Source organism: Myripristis murdjan, chromosome 5 (assembly GCF_902150065.1).
Source record: "Myripristis murdjan chromosome 5, fMyrMur1.1, whole genome shotgun sequence".
In the NCBI taxonomy this organism is placed as follows: Eukaryota; Metazoa; Chordata; class Actinopteri; order Holocentriformes; family Holocentridae; genus Myripristis; species Myripristis murdjan.
The window spans coordinates 26302994-26325787 of NC_043984.1; the positions used below are offsets into that span (position 1 = coordinate 26302994).

The window sequence follows — 22794 nt, forward strand, 5'->3', positions numbered from 1 at the left end:
AACCAAGCAACATTCCTGATGTCCAAGTTTATTATACATGCAGGTGGTATATCAAGAGACGCAGACTGTTATTGATTCTGTTATTGAGTGTTTTTACTTACAGGACTTTCATCTTGGCCAGGTCATAAAAGGCTCCATCGGTCAACTTGCTGATGTTGTTCCTCTGCAGCTTGAGCACCTCCAAGCTGGACAGACCCTGGAAGGTCAGACCCTCCACCTGACGGATGCGGTTCCTGTTTAACTCACTGCAGGGTGGGTGGGCGCGCGCACACATGCACACAAACACACACACACACACAGATGAAAAAAAAAAAAAATAGTGATTGGTGGTGAGGCAACCTATCGAGTCATGTAATCATACCTTTGTTCTTTCTGTATTATACTAACCGCCTTTCCTTCCCTCAAAAAAGGGGAGCCTTTTTTTTGTTTTGTTTTGACTAAGGAATGCTATGCCCTCATGCAGCATATGCATCCATCAAGCCAAAGTCAAACCCAAAGATTCCTGTAGCTTACACGCTTCAGTTGGAGCATTTTGCCCCTAACAAACCCCTAGCTTAACAGGCATTCCTCCACCTGTGGCATGGGGCCAGCGCTGTGTACCCGCAGGCTTCGGCTTACAAACAAGGGTCAAACTATGACCTGGCCATCCCTCCATGCCAGCCCAACACTTCATAAATCTCAGTGGGGTCAACTGGAGGAGAAAACAAACTTAACAAATGCATCAAAATAGCGCCGTGCTTAAGGCATCTGTTTGTACTTGGAAGAGTGAGCAAACACAAAGAACGAAGCAAATTATGTCTTCATGCGAGTGCCGGGAAAACATTTCATTTTGCAGTTTGAATATTACTGATGAGAAATTCTGGACAGAGAAGAAAGAAGATGACATACTGTGTGAGATGTGAAAAAAAATGTTCTCACCTCCACCTTGTGATAAAGCCGAGCCTCGCATGCATGTTACACTGACTTTGTACACCTGGTATGTGTGCGTGTGTGTGTGTATCAGGGGGTGATAGCTCCAAGCCCCGCAAGCGTAAACATCCACACAGGATCTTTTATGTCTAATGTGTATCACCACTAGCATGTGCAGATACAGTGTCACCGGGGCCACCTGTCTCACAATAGACACCTGGGGAAACTGCTGGGGCCACAATGAGGGAGACTCCCATTACATGAGTCCCTTTACTTCCAAGAATGGAGGTGTTGAGCTATGGATGGGTCTACCTCATCGCTACGCTGCAGGGAAGATGGAAGAGGATAATGGAGCGTGGCTCTGGGAATGAGCTAGCTCGCTTTGAGGATATGGAAGAAAGCTATAAATCAACGATAATATGGCTTTGGTGTTTACCTAGGCGACCCCCCACCCCCCAGGGGTCTCACTCACGCTAATAGTGTTGCAAATGTTAAACACACAAAGCTAGACCTGCAGACGCTACGAGCTTCTCTCCCTTCACATTTCTTAATTTTCCTAAACTCTCCGAGTCTCTAATGTCTCCTAAAAGCTGAACTGAGAAACAGAATCTCCTTCGTTTCCAGCTACAACACAAACATGAATTATGTTTTCGCTGAGTGGACTGTCCTGACAGACTGCCAACGAGAACGCTGTCACAACGCGCGAACTACGTTGTTAAACTGATTAAATCTGGAGGTACTCACAGCTGGGTGAGCCTTGGGAGCTGGAAGGCTCTCACGGGGACCTGGCTGATGCGGTTTCGGCTGAGTCTGAGCACCTGTAGAGTCGAGCCCAGATGATCCAGCGATCCAAGCTCCAGCACACTGATCTTGTTGTTGCTCAGGTAGCTGGAACAGAGATGCGGTGGCATTGTGGCATGAGGAGTTTAAAACATGGATTATTAGCACTGTTATCTGTTATCCATCCCTCCAACAACACTTTTTCTTTCATACAGTCCACAAACGTTGTAGTGTTTTGACAGTGTTGGCTATTTGTGTTTATATGATTCCGGTTTTCTATATTCTTCTAGTTTCATCTTATTTGTAAAGCTACTTGACAAGGAGACATTTACATATCAAATATATGTAAACCTATGGTCAGGCTAGCAGATGTTCTAAGTACACTGAGATTGTACTTACAGGTCTTTGATTTGGAGGCCTGCAGGGAAGCAGTGACCTCGAAGCTCGGTGATGTCATTGTTGCTGAGGTCCAGGGTTTCCACAGACACCAGCTCTCTGGTCCGCCTGCCATCAATGCTGCGGATCTTGTTATGATGTCTGTAAAATAAATAAAACACACAATAGGCATTGGCTACAGCAATTTCATCCACAGACCTACAAATCTATCATTTACAAGTCCAAGAAATGTCCGAATTGTAACCCCCCCACCTTCCCTGAGCCCACTCAGGAACTAAGAGGGAAGAGTACACAGAACAAAGTGGTCTTCGTTCCACCAGCAAGCGTGCACTTCGAGAGCTTCCAAACAGAGGGTGGCTTTCTCCAAACATTTCGAAGGACACCTGTGCCTCTCCACAGAGCTTAGTCACAGGTCTTCTAGATGGATGGGGCCTCACTGATCACCCAGGGCCACTTCAGGGGGGATTTTCAGAGTACTTAAGAGTGTGATGGAACGGAGAGATGGCTGCTTCAGTTCTCAAGAAGGTCTGGCCACTATCAAGGTCCTAATCCTCCCAGGACCAAGGAGGGGAAACTCCTGATGAACTGACAACAAAGCCAAACTGAGATCAAACTATCTTGAAATGTCCTGTCAAACATCTACAAACCAGCTACTCGAGTGCATTAATGTTAGCATAGCTGGCTATTTTTTTTTTCCAGAGGAAGAATTTGGATTAATCAAAATATATGTGGTTACATCATGCAAAAACACGACCTAGTGACATTAAGGCTGCTTGAGCACAGAGTAGCAACGAATACAGGCATCCCCCATAGCTTGTTGGAAAAACACAACCACCTCCCTCTTTAAGGAGTCTCCACACAAGGGAACAGTATTTCAAGACGCCTCGGCCCTCTTTGGACAGGCCTTGCTAGCTTGGGTGTGCCAGAAGCCTGAGAAAGCTTCAACAGTTTTGAGTTTGTATTCTTGCCCTGCTTGAGGGGGGGGCTTGTGTGGAATGGAGGGTCACAGTCCTCCCCACCCTGTCCTCCTCAACATCTGCGGTGGGTTATTTTGAGGACCGGGACCTATTCTACACAAAAGAAGAGAGAGAAGGGGAGAGAGAGACGGAGCAAGAGAGATGGAATCCCAGTCATTTCCCGGCATGCAGATACCTTGGAGGAGCATGGCTGAACACATACACACACACACACACAAAACCACACATACATGCAAAAGACACAAAAGAGACACTGCCCTACTCTTCTGCAAACACACTCACAGGCCTGTGTGTACATATATGCAAAACAGATGCATATATAGAGAACACATGCAAAAAAAAAAAAACACACATGTACAGAAGAATACACTGACTGACATCTGTCCAACTGATCTAGTGGTTCAGTCTATCACCCGTTTGTGTGCGCGTGTGTGGGAGTCTGAAGGCCAGAGTGTTATCTGAGTATACATGAAAGCCTTCATTGGGTGACACATATGACACATGCCTGGGCACCAACACCACTTTCCTGACACTGTGGCTAATGTTACTGACCTCTTTCTCTCTCTCTCTCTCTCACACACACACACACACACACACACACACACGCATATGCACACTCAAGGCCAATATTACAGGTTTCCAGGCTACAATGTGGCCTAAATTACATGTCCTTAAAGAATTTAAAAATAATTTCTTTCTGCAAGTGTTAAGCTCAGTAAGATAAGATGAATGCAAAAGTAGCAACAGAAGCCACAAAACCAATTTGACAAAGGGCTCATGTATGTGTGTGTGTGTGTGTGTGTGTGTGTGTGTGTGTGTGTGTGTGTGTGTGTGTGTGTGTGTGTGAGGGAAAGAGAGAGAGAGAGCAGGTGTTCCACCAGTCAAACTCCATCAAAACAAGGTCAGTCCCTCCTTCCTTCCCAGCCCTCACCCAGCAGATGGACACACACACACACACACACACACACACACACACATTTGGTCATTTACTTGGGTGTCTGGCAAAAGGGGGGGTGGGGTGGCTGCACCATAGTGTCCCACCTGAATAAACAGCAGCGGAAATAGTTAAGGATGAGTTGTGTGCGCGCGCACACACGCAGGACAGAGCAACAGACAGAGGCTGCAGTGAACATGGGCGAGGGAGGGAAGGAATGGGGAGGGAGAAAGGAAGGAGGGAGAAAGAGGGGTGAGGTGAGGTCAACAGCTGGTGACCTCTGCTGGGAAAAACAGATCAGTCTCAAACTGATGGGAGAGGTTGGCCTCTCAATCTTTTCTCTCGCTCTGCGACCAGTCCGCCAAGTCCAAATTCCCTCTCCTCTTTCGCTCATACTCTCTTTTCCACATCCCCTTCTCCCCTCCCACATGCAGAGCCCAGCTGTGTGTGTGAGAGATAAAGAGTTGGTTCTGAGCGTGTTTGAAGTCCCCACACACAATAGCGGCGTTTATAAAAACTGTGATTATCACACGGCCAGTGACATTTCTGCTAAAAGGAGCTTGATTCAGCCTCACGCTCTTTGATGTCAGAGGGCCCTATTCGCCCTGATCCCACTTAATTCCAAATCTCATCATCCCCCCCATTGACCATCTGATTATAAAGAGGCAGCCTCTTTTTGACACCTCTTTTGATGTATGGAAAGCGCTGCCGCGGTTTACACTAGTGTGCCCATTCTTCCATTTCCAATGCCATCTTTGGGGGCGTTTGTTCAGCCCGTCCCAACCCGTTTGAAGCTGGCCACTGGGACAAAAGGAGAATTATTTCAAAATCAGATCATCCCATGGGCCATATGATTTCTATCCGGAGCTGTTTTGAAGGTTCTCTTTGATGTCGATGGGGCGGGCTATGCACACAATAAAGAAGTTTGTACTGCTATGCTGTCACTTTGACACTGTGTTTTTAAACCTTATTGTTGCTTCTTTTTTTTGCCATCCTGCTGTGGCATTCTGGGAATCCATGGGATATCAGTGGGTTCACCAAGTGCATTGTGGGACTCTGGGAGCCTGGCATATGGTCTCATTTTGGCTGGTTTTTGTCAAAGGTTTCTACATGCTCAGGTGATTTTTATTCCACTCTGAAAACTGTGATCCTCATGAGATACTTTTCAGTGGCCTGGTCCTGATTGGTCAATAGATATCTGATCAAAGTGCAGCGATTGGTCCAAAGAACATCTTAAATTGCAGCAACACGGCCAACCACACAGATTAACAGGATAAGTACTCACACGGCCACTGCTCATTGGCTTATCTCTGCCTGATGAACTCCACGAGAGAGAGGGGCAGAGATCAAAAGGAGCTGCAGGACAAGTGAGTGAGAGAACAGAGGTGAAAGGAATAAAAGGGAGAGAGCTACGGGGAGCGGAAAAGAAGGTGAAAGAGTGAGTCGCCCCTACAGCAAGAAAGAGATTAAGAAGAGAGAAATGAGACAGAAAAAAAGGGAAGAGAAAGCCCTCAAGAAGGAAAGTCGAAACAAAACACTACCTTTTCCCTGATTTCTACTTTTAAATGTTTCATATGGTACCTCAGATAGAAGCTGTACTGAGCATGGGTGATGGAGAAAATCACAAAGCCAATTTTGGTCCAGAGTGCCCTTGATTTCTGCCGTATAAGCTCCAATGAACACTGAACATCCATTCAAGCAAAATGTTCCTTGCCATTTAATTGCAGAATCTTCTCATTCAGTCGACTACTGAGTACATGCACACCATATCAGAGGAACTGGAAGTCTGACTTGACAAATTATCTGGATGACCTGAGCGCTCACATGTTCATTCAAATTACTGTGGGACTGTCACAGCTAACAAGACAGATTTACAGGCTAATAGGAAATGATAACGCTAAAGATGGCCTGCCATATGAATGAATTATGAATGTAGGAATAAATCTGCATAAAAGTGTAGAGAAATATAGTCTGTATGGGGACCTGTAGCAAATAGTATTAGTGAAGATGCTTCCGTGCTTTAAAAATCTTCTGTGTTGCTGATGTGTGTGGCAAAGTGGCTTAAAGTAGCAAATTCAGATTTTCCGAGAAGAAATATGACTGGAGAATAGGGCTGCACGATATATCGACATTACGATGTGAACATGAGCAATATAGTCCAGTAATTTCAGGCCAAAATTGGGGTCAACCTAGGACAAATTGCAAGAGAAGCAAACTCAACTGATTTTGTATCCTCAGTTTGTCCTGAGTGAGGGAAAAAAAAAAGTCCCAAGAAATCCCATTGGTGGAAAGTTTTGAAAATCACCTATTTATGACCACATATTACCAAAAACACTGTTTTTAACACACAGGGGAAAGAGGTTCAAAATTTCACTTTCAGATATCACTATAAAAATTCACAAGTTGATTACACACACAAAGACAAGAAAAAAAGTCAATTACAAGTTCTTTGAATTATTCTGTTTACACATGCATATCACACATTACCTGATTTGATATGCGCTAATTGGAATATAAGGAATAAATGCCAGAACAGATATTTAAACAGTGAATTAAAAGGTTACTATATATATAGTAACCTTTTAATTCACTGTTATATAGTAACCTCTTAATTCAAGGTTACTATATACATATAGTAACCTTTTAATTCACTGTTTAAATGTCTCTTCTGGTATTTATTCCTTATATTCCTTATTAAAGCATATCAAATCAGATAATGTGTGATATGCATGTGTAAGCAGAATAATTTTGAACCCCTTTCCCCTGTGTGTTAAAAACAGTGTTTTTTGGTAATATGTGGTCATAAATAGGTGATTTTCAAAACTTTCCACCAATGGGATTTCTTGGGACTTTTTCACTCAGGACATACTGAGGATACAAAATCAGTTGTGTTTGCTTCTCTTGCAATGTGTCCTAGGTTTTTTCATAAAATGACTGGACTAATAGTCACACTGCAGTGTGTGATGTCAAGTGAGGCAAATTAACTCTAACAGGAGATGCGACAACCATTCTCATTTTCCATGACTAATCTACGAGAAATTCCATCTGATATTAAATAATTTTGTCCGATTTAGGGGTTCTTGGATACACAGAGTTTGTTCACTATGTGCTCTGGTGACGGGGTGCACTTCATCAGTTTATCAAACAATCAAAATAGGCAGCGCTCACTTTCAGGTTGTGGTAGGCGAATAGTGGAGCCTGCTTCAAATGATCAAATGCACCCTGTCACCAGAGCATATAGCGAGCTGATCGCTGTGCGTGCAGAACCTGCGTGTCACCTGCCTGTAAACACGCACGAGACAAGGCTCCTGTCACAGATAATGTCACCTGGATGCTAATGGCAGGCATTCCGTTACACAAGGCGGCTTTTGAGTGTGTGCACTCCCATTATCAGCCACTATCACAGAGCTGGTCCTTGCCCTGATGTAAGAGATGCTTACCACACACAAACACACTCACACACACACACACACACACACACACACACACACAAAACTTGCAATATCCAGATCTATCTGTACTTAGGCTACATCTCGCTGGCATACAGATAAATCTGTTTGTTGCTTGAATTTGAGATGTTCACACCCTAAGCTGTGCTGGGAGGCCTTTTTAAAATCATCCACCTAGCAAACATGAACATTGTTAGAACTGGTTTAGATTAAATGTAAATACCACAACTGTGACACATAAGACCAATTGTAAAGTTTATTAAGAAACATATGTTGTTTTCCCCAAAGTGTGGTAGAAATAGGACAGGGGTTTTGTTTTGTTAGATAGACTTTTAAAGTACCCAAATGATAGAAATTATGATTGTTTATTATATATCTGTACATAGATAACTCCATGCATGTATCTGGTGAAATTTCCTGTATATATTCATATCGCAATATGTAGCCTATCACAGGAATAAAAGATACTGCAATGTCATTTTTCCCAATATCATGCGGCCCTATTAGAGACAGTATTTTTTTTTTTTTTTTTTATGAGTAAGAAGCTCATATTTAAGGTTACAACAATATGGGGTGAATGCAGGATTACTGTTCATTGTGTTTATTCCAGAAGCACCAGTCACTTGTCTCATTTACATCCATCAGAAACAAGTCTTACATAGAGGCAAGACACAAGTTCAGAGACAGTATCATCTGTCAGACAGTAGCACCCACATTAAATGGGCTGTGTGCCTTTTGGAGTGCTCACTTCTCAATGTGGGGCTAGAGACAGACGTTCTCTGTCCTGTGTGTGTGTGTGTGTGTGTGTGTGTGTGTGTGTGTGTGTGTGCTTGTGCGTGTGTATAAAACCACTGTCTCACACAGGCCTGCAGTCAGACGACATTCCAGCCACTCTTCAACCAACGGCACAGGAATTCAGCCCGCACTGTGCTGCCATCTATACTGCTACCTCTGCCAAGGCACACTCACACACATACATACAGAAACACATCCATCAAAACACACACACACACACACACACACTAAAGGGGAGGGCTTGGTGGTTGGCAAAGGAGTGTGGGTGTACTGGGTTTACTCTTGGGCATAACCCTGAGCTTGAGTGCACCTCTCTCCTCCTCTTTTCCTTCCACTTCCTTTCACTTACTTCTTCTTAAGGGTTCCTCCTTCTACAGTAACGTGGTGATGTCACCCTGCTGTGGCCCTATTTGCATCCCTCACCACTCCCACCCTCTCAACCTTCTTCCCCAGCTCCCTGTCACTCATTTTACAGTAAGCCATCTGACTGACAGCTACAGCTGCAAGTGTTCCAGTGGGCCTTCAGCTGTGTGGCTTTGTAAAGACACGGCCCTCCCACTAGTACCCGCTCCCATCAGGCCTACAGGCCTTCCCCTAGCAACAGGCCTCCAGTCAGGCCAAAAAAAGACACCCCAATCATTTGCAGGAGAGGGTGCGACTCACTAGAGTGACTCTGCAGAGTTTGCACAAGTAAAGGTGAACTTACTCTGATCTCTCGTATCAGAGGCTGAGTCAAGGGGCGGTGTTGAACCCAACAGGTTCAGACAGACAGAAAAAACATTCTGAAACATTTTGGACACATGACACAGGATACATTTTGACCTTTCAGAGTTGGTCAATGAAACCTCACTTCCTGCAATCGATGTACAGCCTTAAAAGCATTCTGACTAAAGCTTGACATCATGATAGAGTCTGAGAAGCAGGCAGATGACACACAGGGAGAGGGTGAGGTGTGACTCCCACTAAACTGACCACTGAAAGTGATACGACGATGAGCAATGTCACAGGAACCAGCAGCTGCGTACTTTACTACCGAGGAGTCAGCCGGCATGCTGGCAAGGTGTTAAAAAAAAATACAGACTGTTTGTGAGGGTTAGCACTAAACTAGCTGCGGTGGCTTGTTTCAGGTTGACTGAGATGCCAGAATGTTCCACAGCCACACATGAGGGGGAAAAACTGTCGGAGGCTGGAAAACAACAAGACCCCTCCAACAGACGAGCCATGAACACTGTCACAACTGTGTGTATCTGTGTGTGTGTGAAAAGGAGCTTGTCGATGGGCCACTTGGCTCACAGTTGTGGCATACACAAGCGCGCACACACAAGCGGTTATGCATGCACGCCAACGTACGCACACACACACACACCCTTCCCAAATAGGGCAGTAAATCTCTAGTGAGATGCCAGTGTAGGCAGCCCCCACAGGCAGAGTTTCACAACTGGAAGCAACCAAGCTGGAGCTATATGTGAGCTGACACTCCAAGCAGCCAGCACTACTCAGTATAGACAAGACCGCGTGGCCAACTAACAAGACTAGTCAGTTACTTGACCACATTCTAATTGTCCCTGACAGGCTTCCATACTGACGCCAACAGGGCCCAAATGAAAAGGGGATTTTTGATCTCAGCCCTGAATGCTTGCAATCCTGTTAAAATCAATGCAGTATCACCACCGAGATGTTTCAGAAGCATCTGAGACAAACTCTATGTCAGGAGACTATTTCAAGCGCAGTGCCACCAGGCCACTGACCTAAAATGAATATGGCAGCAGAGAGAAAGATGATTATGGTACCAGACAGGCCGTGCGTGGGCTGATACTCACAGGTAGAGCGATACGATCTTGGAGGCAGCCTGTCCTAAATCTGGTATGGAGGTCAGTTCATTGTGGTCCAGCCGCCTGAAAATGACAAACACACGCAATGATGGGTTAGAGAACAAATCTGTAGCTGGGCAAGGGGGGGCGAAGGACAGAAAAATTCATGAGGATAAGGTGCTGTGAGGTTACGGGGCTCTGCAGAAGCATTTATGTCACCACAGAAGCACATGCACTTAAAAACTGAAAAATTCAAGAGCACAGGCAAAAAAAAAAAAAAAATAGCAGCATGATTGGTAAAAATGGATGCCTACTTTGTATCTCAAGCTGTACATCAACTTGTTTTTGACACAGAATGAAACCGTTTTGGAAACTGTGTCAAACACAAAACTGAGTCATGGTTCTTGAAATCATTTTAATCAAATCTTGTAATTTCAGCAATGATAGGGCTATTCCACACGCCTTATCACATGAGGGTGAATTCAGAACCTCAAGTAATTCAAAGGATTTCAAGCACAACTTGACACATCTGCCGTAAAGCAAGTACCAAGTCATCCTTTTAAAACCAAAAATAACACGGGAGTAAAACAGATGTCGGAGAGCGTATGACCGGCTGGCCCGGCCTGCCAAAGATGTCACCAGTGTGTGTATCACCGGTCAGCTCGTGTGTGTATGTGTCTTGTGTGCCGGTGCTGAGTGACACAGAGCCAAGCCCTCTCCTCACCATATAAAATATTTACAAGGCCAGCGTTGGCCACGGTATCGGGTGGTGGAGGGGAGGCTTAATATAGAAAACCACCACTTTATTCTCAATTGGACCCAGTTCAAGGCAATACATACAAGGATGCTGCTAGAATGCGGAGTGGCAATCACTGGTATTAGAGGGACTTTTTCCATTCAGAAAAATGGCATAGCAACGCGGATTATACCGTCCATCCGGCCAAAATGTGGCTAATAAACCGGCATGTTTGACGGCTGATCTGAGAAGTCAAAAGGCACACAGCTATATTTGCATTGAAACATTATAGTCACACGCTCTCCCGACAGACACGGACCAAACACAAACACACCCTGAGGGGATTAGAAAGTCCATTAAAAAGTGAAGGGGCAGCACTTTGTGGGGAGTTGTGTTCATGGATTTGCTGTCCGCCTGCCAATCGATGCTGTGTTCTATTGAAAGCGACTGATTTAAAAAAGGGAGCACCGTCAACACATATATACACAAGCACACACACACACACACACCCTAGCTGAGAAGCTGAGTGTCTGGAGGAAAGTGCCACTCAGAGTGTCATGACAGTTTTCCCTAAAGTGTGATACCCGAGGCACTCTTCTCCAAGTGTCCTTTCTGGGTGGGCAATTTCCTCACTGGCCAAGTGTGTGTGTGTGTGTGTGTGTGTGTGTGTGTTCTTCCTAAGCACTCTGTTATGTGTGTACATCACGTGAGTGACTGAGCGATGATGCCAAAATACTTACAGCTCTCGCAAGTTGGGGAGGTTGGTGAAGACTTCTGCATCGACGGCGGTCAGCTTGTTGTAGCCAAGATTTCTGAAAGAGTGGAAAAGCAGATGTTACTCCACAGCTCGTTGAAATCAAACCCCTATATGTGGTGCACGCAGTACACATCAAAAAGGGAGCGGAAACAGTCAAAATGTCAGCAGTGCAACAATGCTACTTTTTTTTTTATGTTGTCGTACAACTTTTTAAACTGTTTAAAGATCCCGGTCAATAGCAGCTGCTTTTGACACGCTGACTTCATCTTGACATACTGCCTCAACCGTCCGCATTAAGTATGCCTGAAAACACTGCAGCACATCCATTCAGCTGGCTTTCCAGGGGGCCAGATCAATACTATCAATACAGAGTGTGTGTCTCTCCTGGCTCACTTACCTAACATAGCCCACAGGCCATCCATCTGCCGCAGTCAATTTGCACTTTCGGCTAACAGCGTATTTAATAGCTGGCACTTGACTTGTACAGAGGCTTATTAGAAAGCGATTTGTCCAGTGATATAATATTACCTCTGTCAGAGAGTGCGCGAGAGAGCATGAACGTGCGTGCATAACACGCATCTGCATTTCAGATGAAACTTCCCACGCAGTATGAATCGGATTTATTTCACATCTAAACAAATGCAATCTCCCTTGCGCACACACTCATGTACACGTACGCCCCCCCCCATCCCTCCCTCGCTCCTGCCCGCCTGGCCCTCGGCCTGTTGGCACACAGGAGTCTGCAGTGAGAGCCGTGTTTGTGTTTGTGCGGAGGGTTTTAGGCTGAGCGGGACAAAGGAAGCCCACAGCTATGAGTCGCCTGCCTCCCACCCCTCCGCCCCCCCCATCCAGACGTGAGAGATGGCCCAGGAATGTTTCACAGGCCTGCCGAGAGATGGCCACTTGTTCCCAGAGAATGGGGGACACATTTACCTGACACACCACATTCCTCATCCTCTCATCCCACCGTGGAATTGGAAGATTGTGCTGTGGGAGAATAAGGATGGGCAGGGAAAGGGGGTGGGGGGCGTTGTGGCATACTTTGAGCGCTGTTTAAATGAAGAGATGGGAATCACATTTAGAGTCACAGTTCCCAAACTGAGAGAAAACACGCGGTGAATTTAATTCTTACACTTCTTTTACACTGACATAAAGTCTGACCACCATCTGGGATTTAAGCTCAGTGGATAAAGCTTCACCTTTAGCTCCAATCAACACTGGTGTTAACAGGTCACCTGTTAATTTGCGACCTGCATTGGCATGATAACGAAAGAGATGCTCTACATTTTCGATAAGCAATCTTAGCCTCAGTGTAACCTTAACCTGTGTAATTACCAATAACTCACAATCTTTTTGGATGGCCTCTGATTTTTGTTCATAGTTTAGTTGTGATGAGAGAACGGTGGGGTGGATTTAAGTTGGATTGGTAGATTGTGAAACCAGTTAACCAGATGGTGAAATATGTCATCAAGGACTTTGGCTAACGTAAACAGTGTCACTCGCTTATTTTAGCGGTTAGTTTGGGTGAAAACACTCTTGTAAAACCTTCTTCTCTGGTGTAAAAGTGGTATCAGAAAAGCCTAGATATGTTATGTAATGAGGTTCCGTGTTAAAGAATATTGCTATTGTCTTACATGGCAAACACAGCGTTTATTTATACCCACTTTATGTCTGTCGGTATCAACCCCCATCTCTCAACAGATTTCCCTTTCAAATCTTCTTTGCTTAAGAGCAGATAATAACAGAGTCCCTTCCTAATTCTTTCTCCCTCCCGTGTGTGTGTGACAAGATAATAGCAGAGCGTGTGTCTGCCCTTCAGGCATAGCCCTGACAGGGAGGTGTGTGTATGTATGTCTATGTTAAGATCACTCACTGGGGCACCTAAAGCCATTGTGGCCTACATTACTAAATTGCTGTCCCCTGCAACAGGAGGCAATTACCTCGTTATAGGGAAACTAAGTGAAAAATCGCAGGGTTTTCCTTCAGGCTGCCTCTGCCGGGAGGTACATATATTCAGCCAACACACACACACACACACACACACACACACAGCACAGAGGATCAACTTGCTGTCATCTGGTACAGCGATCAGTGGTTTTAACAAGCTGCTTATCACCACAAAACAAGCCAAAGAAACTTCACCAGTGGACCCCACGTAACAACTTAATGCTGATTTATCTAGGGGTGTCACCTCTTAAGACACCTTTTCAGGTTTTAAGAGAGCATGACAAAATCTTTTTAGATGTAAAGAGGGAAGGAAATTGGTTCTATCCAAAGGCAGGAAACTGAACGACTGAAATGGGGAACAAAGCAAGAACAGAACAAAGGGAAGACTATGAAAGAAAGAAATAAGAAACGAGATACATTTGAGAGCAAAAGCTGCCGTACTGACGCTAAAGGCCACAGCAACAAACAAAACAGGTCCTCTGTGTGTGTACGTAAGCATGCATGAGCCTTTTTCTCAGTCACCTCTAACAAGCCAAGGGGAAGGGAGGTGTTTACACAACCGAGTCCTTTTCTCTCCACCTCATTCAGCCAGAATCATTTTCTTGCCTATCAGATGAGATAAGTTTCACAGAGTTTTAACACCTACTATATGAGGTGGTGCTGATAACGCCTGTTTCCCTCTCACTCTCTTCCCCCGCTCTCCTGTGGAGGGGGGCTGGTGGGGGTGTGCCACCGCTAACTGTGGTTAATGCTTTCCAGAAACTGACCTTACCATAATGTCATTTCTGGGAGAATTTGCCGCACTGGGATCAGAAGCTTATAAGTTATTAGAGAGTGTCAGACTGCCTCACGGGCAGAGAGAGCCATATTCACTGAGAATTGCAGAATGAAACATAAGGAGAAGAACATGCACCTTTCAAATAACTTGTCAAACTCAAGACTTGCTGCAAAGAGCAAATCAGCGATGGCAGGACACAGCTTATCTGAGTTTTCTGCATCTCCTTGATCTAGCCGGAAAAGTCCTATTGTTGAGACGTTTCAAAGACACAAACCGGTTAAAGTCAACACTGTGATTAACAATGGCAAACACTACAAAGCACTTGGCTGCTCAAAGCCTGGAATGTTTCATACGGTGCATTCCATTGCATGGTACAACTAGAATGCCTCTGTTTATCCAAATGGGCAGGACTGTTTGACATTAGTCAGCGGGATCAAAATCAACACTCTTAGCCAGGTACTTGACCAAAAAAGCATCAACAAGTGGGATAATTTAAGGCAACAGGTTGAGCCAAATACCAAATTTCCCAAGTGAATTTAGTCCTGGCTTGAGGACCTTTTCACAGAAAGCAAGCCCAGCACAAACAGCTCTTACAAGTTCAGGCCCTTAAGTGCTCACACTCAAGAAGAAGGTGACTAGGGCTGAATGATACGGTACAAAAAAAAAGAATAAAATAAAATCACATTACATTTTTTTTTACACATACTGCAATTGCAAAACAAATCACAAATTTAGTGAGAATGCAAATTTTTGCATAATTTTCATTTTCACAAAAAAATGATTAAGTGATTGATGTGATTTTTGCTGGGGTTTGTACCAAACAAATATTTTCTTGGGTCTGAGATTACAATTTGTAGATCAGGATATCTCTGTGGCACCACAATATTTGATTTAAAGTGGTAGGCTATTTTGTCACCCATTTTACCTTTATCAGAAAATTGCAAAATTGTTCTTGCAATTCGAATACTGCACTTGGCATATTGTGATTTTGATAATATTTCACTGAACTATTCAGCCTTAATTGGTACTAAAATATTTGCAAATGTATTTGCAAGCACAGACCATCTCATTCTGGACTGCAGTCACCATCATCAACCACACTTATCTATTATTTTCAAACTAACTGCTAACCATCAGCGAGCACAAAGGTCAGTATAACCTCTATTCTGTCAGCATAAGTGGAGAGGCATGTTACAACAGGGCAGCTGAGGTGACGGCTGGGTTGGGATAAAGAGGCGCAGTTATACTTCAACCTCCAACTCCCTGAGACCCTACTTGACCCTCTACAGCTTTCCTACCTTCAGAGCTGCCCCACCCCCAACACTTCACCACACATTAGGAACAATAGCCACAGAAGTTGAGAGATAGTCACACATCGGGAGGAAACGGATCCCTTCTCTGTGCATTTAATACAGCCTTTAAATGCAGAACAAAACAGAAACTTAAACATAAACAAGCTGCAACACAATCACGCCAAATCATTCAAACTTGGTGGAATTCACTAGTATTCCCCTTTCCGTTACAAAAACAACAAACTGCGTGGTCATATGGCAATGTAGTCAGAGACCGACACTCAACCACCTGTTGCCCTGCAGCAGTTCCTATTCCCCACATTTTTCCAGGTCAAGTGACAACAACCTAGGTCAGCAGAGTGCTAGAAGGCTCAGGGGTCACCTGAAACAACATTAGCTGTAGCCGTAGCCTGTCTGGCAGAGAGAGAAAAAAAAACTCCACAAGACAATCTATGATAAAGCCATTAACAGCCTCTGACTGACTAAGCAAACTGTCCCGGGAGGAGAAAAAAGCCTCAAAGCCCACCACTGCAATAGACCATAACTGCTTGGCTACGTAGCTGATTTGACAAATAAAACTCATTAAAGGGCTTTAAAAAATAGCTGTGTTATGGGTGGTGTGGGAGTAGAGGAGTGCTGGGAGTAGAGGAGTGATGTCATAGCATATGACACTGTGCTCGTAAGTCAGCGCACTGTCTGTTATGTGTGCAGGGGGGGAGGACATACACATACAGAGATAGATCATCATTATCTTTCCCATCTCTATCATAGATAAAGGCAGCGTGAACTTCGCTCGCTCAATGTGTGAAGTGATGTCAGTGATGAGCCTTCTGTAGTCCAGCTGGGAGACGGAGGCCCTTTAATGTGGTCCATTTCAGAACACCATAAAACTAGTCAAATAATAACCTGTGTGTCAGAGAGCCAGCCACACACACGCACACACACAGACACACACACACACACTTCTCTTCCTGTCATAAATGTCCGGTTTATAGCCAGACAACAGCAGTGAGAGTGTACACAAAGCTAACACCAGCTCGAGGCCACACCATTAGCGGTAGGGGAGAGGTGGAATAAAGACAATATCTTATCAACCCTCACCAACAAAGAGGTTAAAAGCCTAAGCCAGCGACCATGATTTGTTACGATAGTGATAAATATGATGCACTAGCATCCAAGTGTAATTACTGGTACGTTTTGGCATACGGGATCTTGAAAGGGCAAGGGGAACTTGTGTGCGAGATCAAAGATATGTGGTGCTGATGAGGTCAGCATATTTCACTGTTTGCTTTGCAGATCCCCCACCACCCCCCACACCCCTTTAACAAAACTCCAGGCAACAAAGGAGTAGCTCCAGCCTTTGAGATCAGTCAGAGAAGATGCGTGACTTGGTTTCTGAAGTCTTCGGAGGCAGGAAGGCAAGCCACATCTTGGGGCCATGTGCACTGCCATTCTTTATGCTGCTGGTTTGGGGCCAGGGCTGAAGCAAGGGATGGAGCAGGGCACTCCAAACAAACAGCAGGAAGGTTGGGAGAGGGGTCTGCGCTAGCCTGAGGCACTGTGTGAACCCGAGGCAGGCCCAACAACACCAGTCTGGACTTTGCATATGGAGAGCAGAGTAACACTTATGCAGCCCATACTTATGCGTTAGCACACATGGTCCACACACACTCACAGCTTGAGCTTCTGCACACAATACTGATGGAATCAAGCATGATAATAATCTGATTTGTTAGAAACATCACCAGACTACTTCATTATGAATAAAAGGAGATGAGCGTTCCCAATTCACCTGACAGAACAACATAAATATGTTAAATGCAGCTATTGTTTCAGTACTGTGCAGACTGCTGACCTTATGCTCTCCACTTCAAAGTGAGGAAAATGACTGATCGTTAGACAGTCTATTTTCCCTGTACTTACTGTTTATTATGCTAGCAGAGACAAAATTCTGCAATAATGACCCTATTGCCAGAGGAGAAAGAAAAGGGCCAAATAGTTACCTGAGCTATCTATACAATCTAAGTGCATGTGAATGTGTGGCTGTCTAGATACTCAATCTTTGATCATCCTTTCACTTCTGCAGTATCACAGAAAGCAGAGGCTAAAGCGGGGGGGTTGTAAGGAGTTTGGCCCAAGTTAGCACTCACAGCTCCACTCACTTCTCGACAGATTGCCTGTTTTTTGGGGGGAGCTGCTCCACTTGCAGAGTACCTCTCTCTTTCCAAGTCACGCTTTTTTTCTAACATCTTCTCCAGATTTCCAAACTCTTACCAGATGTAGAGAATTCACAGATGATTCATCGATCAAACCCACTTTGTAGACACCGGCTTGGGGGGGAAAGGGAGAAAAGGGGGGGAATTGGCGCCCTGAAGTGTCTTAACAAAAAGGCCATCTATTCTGCTGACTGGATTCCTGCGGAATGACTTGTGGCAGCAGCTGTTTGATTGTCATTAAAGCCAGTGCAAGTCCATGAGCTCACTTCATAACTTCATGTTAATGTCAGCCTTTATCTTGTTATGAGAACAGGGGCTCAACCTTGGTTATTCCTTGCTAATTTGTTCATATATAATGTTAGGCATGAATTATCTCTTAACATGAAGGGTTACAACTGGACTGTGTACATAAAATTCAAGGCTCAAATTTGCGTACAGGAACATTCAGTGCTTTAACCATCGGGCTAAATGTCAAACAACCTGATAAGGGGGAATTAAGAGAAGAGCAGCTGATAAAAATCAGACCAACGATAATAATATCTTAAACCCTTGGAAACACTCAAGATGTGGCTTTTAAAAAAATCTGCTAAAGAACATCCAAGTCACAGGGCTGGGGAAACTATGACAATAAACAAACTCGGTATAATCACTCCCAATACCACAAGATTACAGGGCTGCGTAGCGAGAAATGCCCTAGAAACCACAAGAGGCTAAGCCTTGCTAAGTACTGCTGCTGTTGCTGTGTCACTGCCCAGCTGCTGAAATGTCCATCTTGGTCAAGAAAAGGGAAGAAACATTTCTGTGGTTTAGTGTTCATCAGTCAATCAAGTCCTGCTTTCATATCAAGCTTAATTCACATAACTGACAAATAGTAACCAAGGCCCTGTGTTACAATCACTGAGCCACTGGCAATCATTGTCATATCGTGCTTACTGCTTATTACTTGGGATGAATATTCTCAGGTTATGAAAGTGACTAGAAAAAGAGGCAATGTTCCCTAAAAAAGGAACTCACTAACAGGATATGACAGCCGAGTAAAGTTTCACTTTCTCTGAGGTTCTTGAGCGTGTAATGACATGGGTGACGGTGGTTGAGGTTTCAACCACTGTCAGGACTTTCACCCAACAGTGTAACCAGCCTGAAGGCAGCAGTAGTAGCAGCAGACCATGACATTGACAAAACACTTCCAGGCAGTGGAAAATGTCCCCCTGTAGTCTCTCCGGGCCCGGTGACCCACAGCCCCGCACTCTGTCCACCAGCCCCCAACCAACGAGCTGAGCCACCAGCACCCGGTCAGGAAACCACCAGAACAAACCCATTTCCTGAGGCCAGAAGCCAAAACCAACTGTTGGGGGTGGTGTTTACCAATACTGCTGCTCTGCGGGGTTTAGGGCTAAGACTTTGGACTGAGTCGGGAACGGAAGGCCTGTTCCGCTGAATATACCTCTGTATGATTATCAGAGGCGTAAAGCAAAGTTATAACTAGCTCTTTGGGGAAACCACTCAGGAAAAGTTGGGTTGAAAAGGGGAACACAAAATTGTCACTCATTGCCTCTGAGCAGTGTGCGTGTTGGTGACATGATTCTGCTTTGAATAATGAAAATGAAGTCAGCCCCATACAGCACCGTGGCTTTCTGGAACCTGTAGCTAAACAAAAAAAGCAAAATATTTTAATACCTCAGATGAGAAAAGTGGTAGAGAGGAAGGCAAGCAGGCACCAGGCATCTGCTTTATCTCTATCTGACCATAGCAATCACAGCCAACATTAGTAATGCTCATGCTTTTATTTACCCGCAAAACCCCATTACGCGGATGGCACTGCAGGCAAAAACGCTATTTATACACATTACCATGGCCGCAAATAAGATAAGGTACCACTCCTGAGAGGGAATATGTGAGAGGAAGCTTGCTTTGAATGTTATTAGGCTATTCATCAATCAAAAACAATAGACACACATCTGAGACTGGTGGGCAATTTGTTAAGTCTTGCAAGCATCCCATGTAAACCAGCAAAAGATGTTTGACAGAGAAAAGGTTAAAAAAAAAAAAATAAAACACGTAAATTCATGATTTACAAAGTCTTCAGAAAGAGTGCATCAGTCCTCAAGTATTCACCTTGAATAACCTGTGCGGTCACTCATGAATCTTCCCCATCATCCTAACTCCCTCAATCCTTCACCAAACTCTCCTTGTTAGCTCAGTCCGCGCCGCAACGATATGCCAACATGCGTTTGTTTCCTATCCCCATCAAGGCCACACTCACACGGGGGACCAGTAAATGCAGGGTCCTGAAGGCAGGCTATTTTGACACCTGGAAGGCATTAGGGCCTGATTCCTCACACAGGTCTGTGCCCAGAAGCCTGCCTCGGAGGACATGAGACGACTACTGATGGATCAGCCCCAGCCACCTATCCCCCCTGAGCCACTATTGCAGCGCACATCACTGTATTCCCTGAAGGCTGCACGACCACTGCAGCAGCTACTTGAAATTCCAATACTTTTTCGTGGACACAAAACAGTAAGAAATCTTTCTTTGTTTAAGGCTGGATTTAAACTCTGCATGATCTACCTTGTCTTTGCAGAAAGCACAGTGAGAACTAGCAGGATAACTAACTTCTACATGTAGAGGTGCACAGTACTTTAAAAAAAAATCTCTTCTTGTTGCTAGACAATTTAAACCACTCATATATTTTGCAGTTTGTCTAATAACTGAACCCTCAGAAGGAGGGGCCTGTTGCTCATAAACACCTCTGTGGCCAATGCATACCTATTTGTGCTCCCTGTGCATTTATGTGCACGACACAGCTACAACACAGCCACAGTCATTAGAACCAGACATTCTGCACTATCTAGCCTATATTGGCCAACACTATTAAGTCATTTGGACTCAGAAATAATGTGAAAACTGCTTATTATTAAGATTTAGCTGTGCTGAGTAAGAGCAACACACTGTGCATGAGCCATATGTGAAAAGCATACAAGTTTCAAGTTGACAGGACTTTCTTCAGAGTCAGCACACATCTAATAGACATTACTGCACTACAAGGGAGAGGGCACACTTTATTGTGGGAGCTGGTGATGGCTCATCTTTACTGACACCCAACAGTAATGTTTGCCCTGCCACCACTGCCGCCTCCCTGGGATAAACAGAAAAAGGACAGTTGTTGATTGCACACTAATTTCACTTGGATTTAAGACCTACAGATGGGGATGATCGCACACATTTAGTGCAAAAAATCCAGCATAGTGTGACTGGGCTCTGTGTCACTCAGTGAATAAGTGTTAGAGGATGGACAAAAAGGTATTAACAACCAACATCAGGCATTGCAGAACCTCTTGTATGTCTGCATCACACATTCATGAGTGGAATCAAATTTGTATTTCTTTATCATCTGACTTGAATTAATTCTCATCTGGTTCATTTAAAACATCTTAATGCATTATACTAGGATAAGACAAAAGGATTACAGTTCCCAACACAGTTTTATCCTATTAATTATATAATCCATTGTTGTCATGTATAATAAACCTTGCTCTGTCAGCATGTCATGTGCAGCGATGCCAGGTTGTTGTATTGTAAGTAAAGCGTGCCACAGCTATGGAAGAAGTTCACAGTACATGTCACATTCAAGTCAATTTACCACTTTATATGCCACAATCTATTCATAACAATAAGCCACTTGCTTTTGTTATGCCTGGAGAAGAAAATATTTAACTAGGACTGCGTGGCAGTTTCCCTTTTGCCTGTACATACGGCCACAGCTTGCACACACACACTCACACATCCTTTCTGTGGGCAGGCGGTACACACAAACTAAAATAACAACGTTCAATCCGCAACACAAAAGTAATTTCATCCAGTCAAGTGGACAAGACTTGGCGTGAGGTACTTCTTAATGGGATCACATTCAGCTACAAGTGAAACCCTCCTTACTTGTCTCTTTGGGTTTACAGTAATCATCTACTAATCTGGCTCTTTTACAAAACCCAGAAGAAAAGAGCGCTCCCTTTGTGTTAGCTGCCAACATAAAGGGACTATCTCAAGTGGTGAGAAATATGCAACCTAGGTGTTTTAAACAATAATTCAAAGCCATAAAGCCATTCCCTTTGAAATCAACAAGATTGCGGGTCCTTAAATCTTAACCGATAAGGTCAGCCAAGATAAAATGAGTAGACATGGAGTTAGACTTGGCTTACACAGGCCCTAGTATCTCTCACACCAGACGGTTTTAGAGCCAGCTGTTTCAAGATGGGACACTTGTCCTAGATGTGCACTGTCCATGAAGACAGGAGGAGCAGTGTGTGTGCATACATGTGTGATAAACAGCGCCTGCACTTGAACTTGGTTTAGTGGTTCTTAGGGGCAACGAGGCTACCTGGGCACAAGCACCGTTATTCATGTTTTTAGAGGACTTTTTAAAAGTTGCATTCCTCACTTCCCAGGGGAAGATAAACTGCCTAACACAGGAACCTGGGAGCCAGAGGAGTCTGCAGGCCTTTGGTCTTTAACCCCATGCTCCCAGCAACTCTCTCACACTCACACACACACACCCCCCTAAAAGCTCATTTGGTGATTTGGCAGAAAAGTCCATACCAAAAAGCCCAATTGTTGTAAATGATTGCAAGTGCCATTGGAAATGCCAGTTATAATATCCTGTGGTCAGAGCCAAAATGCTCACTGGGAGGACACAGCAGTGTGTTGTTTGTAAATAAATTGTGTCATTCAGCTTGATGAATGCCGTGGCTCCTTGAACATCAGGAGATGCTCCACGAAAATGTTCCCATATTGACTTATTTCCTTAATAAACCGACAGACAAGGTTTCAATTGTTGTCATTCTTATCCTGAGAAGCCCATGCTTAATTTGCAAGAAATCTAATTTGTGAGGTATGGCTAGCTGAATCAAATCTAGGATACAGGGTAATAACTTTCACCAATTTCCTTGAATAAAGACAATTTGGATGTTGTTACACTTCGGGGTCTGTCTACTTACTCACAGTGAGGGAAGAGTTTGTTTT

General features: G+C 44.3%; 1 protein-coding gene across 1 annotated transcript in view; it reads right to left on the bottom strand.

Moving 5' to 3' along the window:
* The window catches only part of lrig1 (leucine-rich repeats and immunoglobulin-like domains 1), a 43563-nt gene that overhangs the window by 19380 nt on the left and 1389 nt on the right, over positions 1-22794 (bottom strand). Inside the window, exons 2-6 of the mRNA XM_030051362.1 lie at positions 11528-11599; positions 10061-10135; positions 2089-2226; positions 1654-1797; positions 102-245 (exon numbers count right to left, since the gene is read on the bottom strand). Coding sequence (XP_029907222.1) covers positions 102-245; positions 1654-1797; positions 2089-2226; positions 10061-10135; positions 11528-11599 — 573 coding nt within the window. The remainder of the gene's footprint in view (positions 1-101; positions 246-1653; positions 1798-2088; positions 2227-10060; positions 10136-11527; positions 11600-22794) is intronic.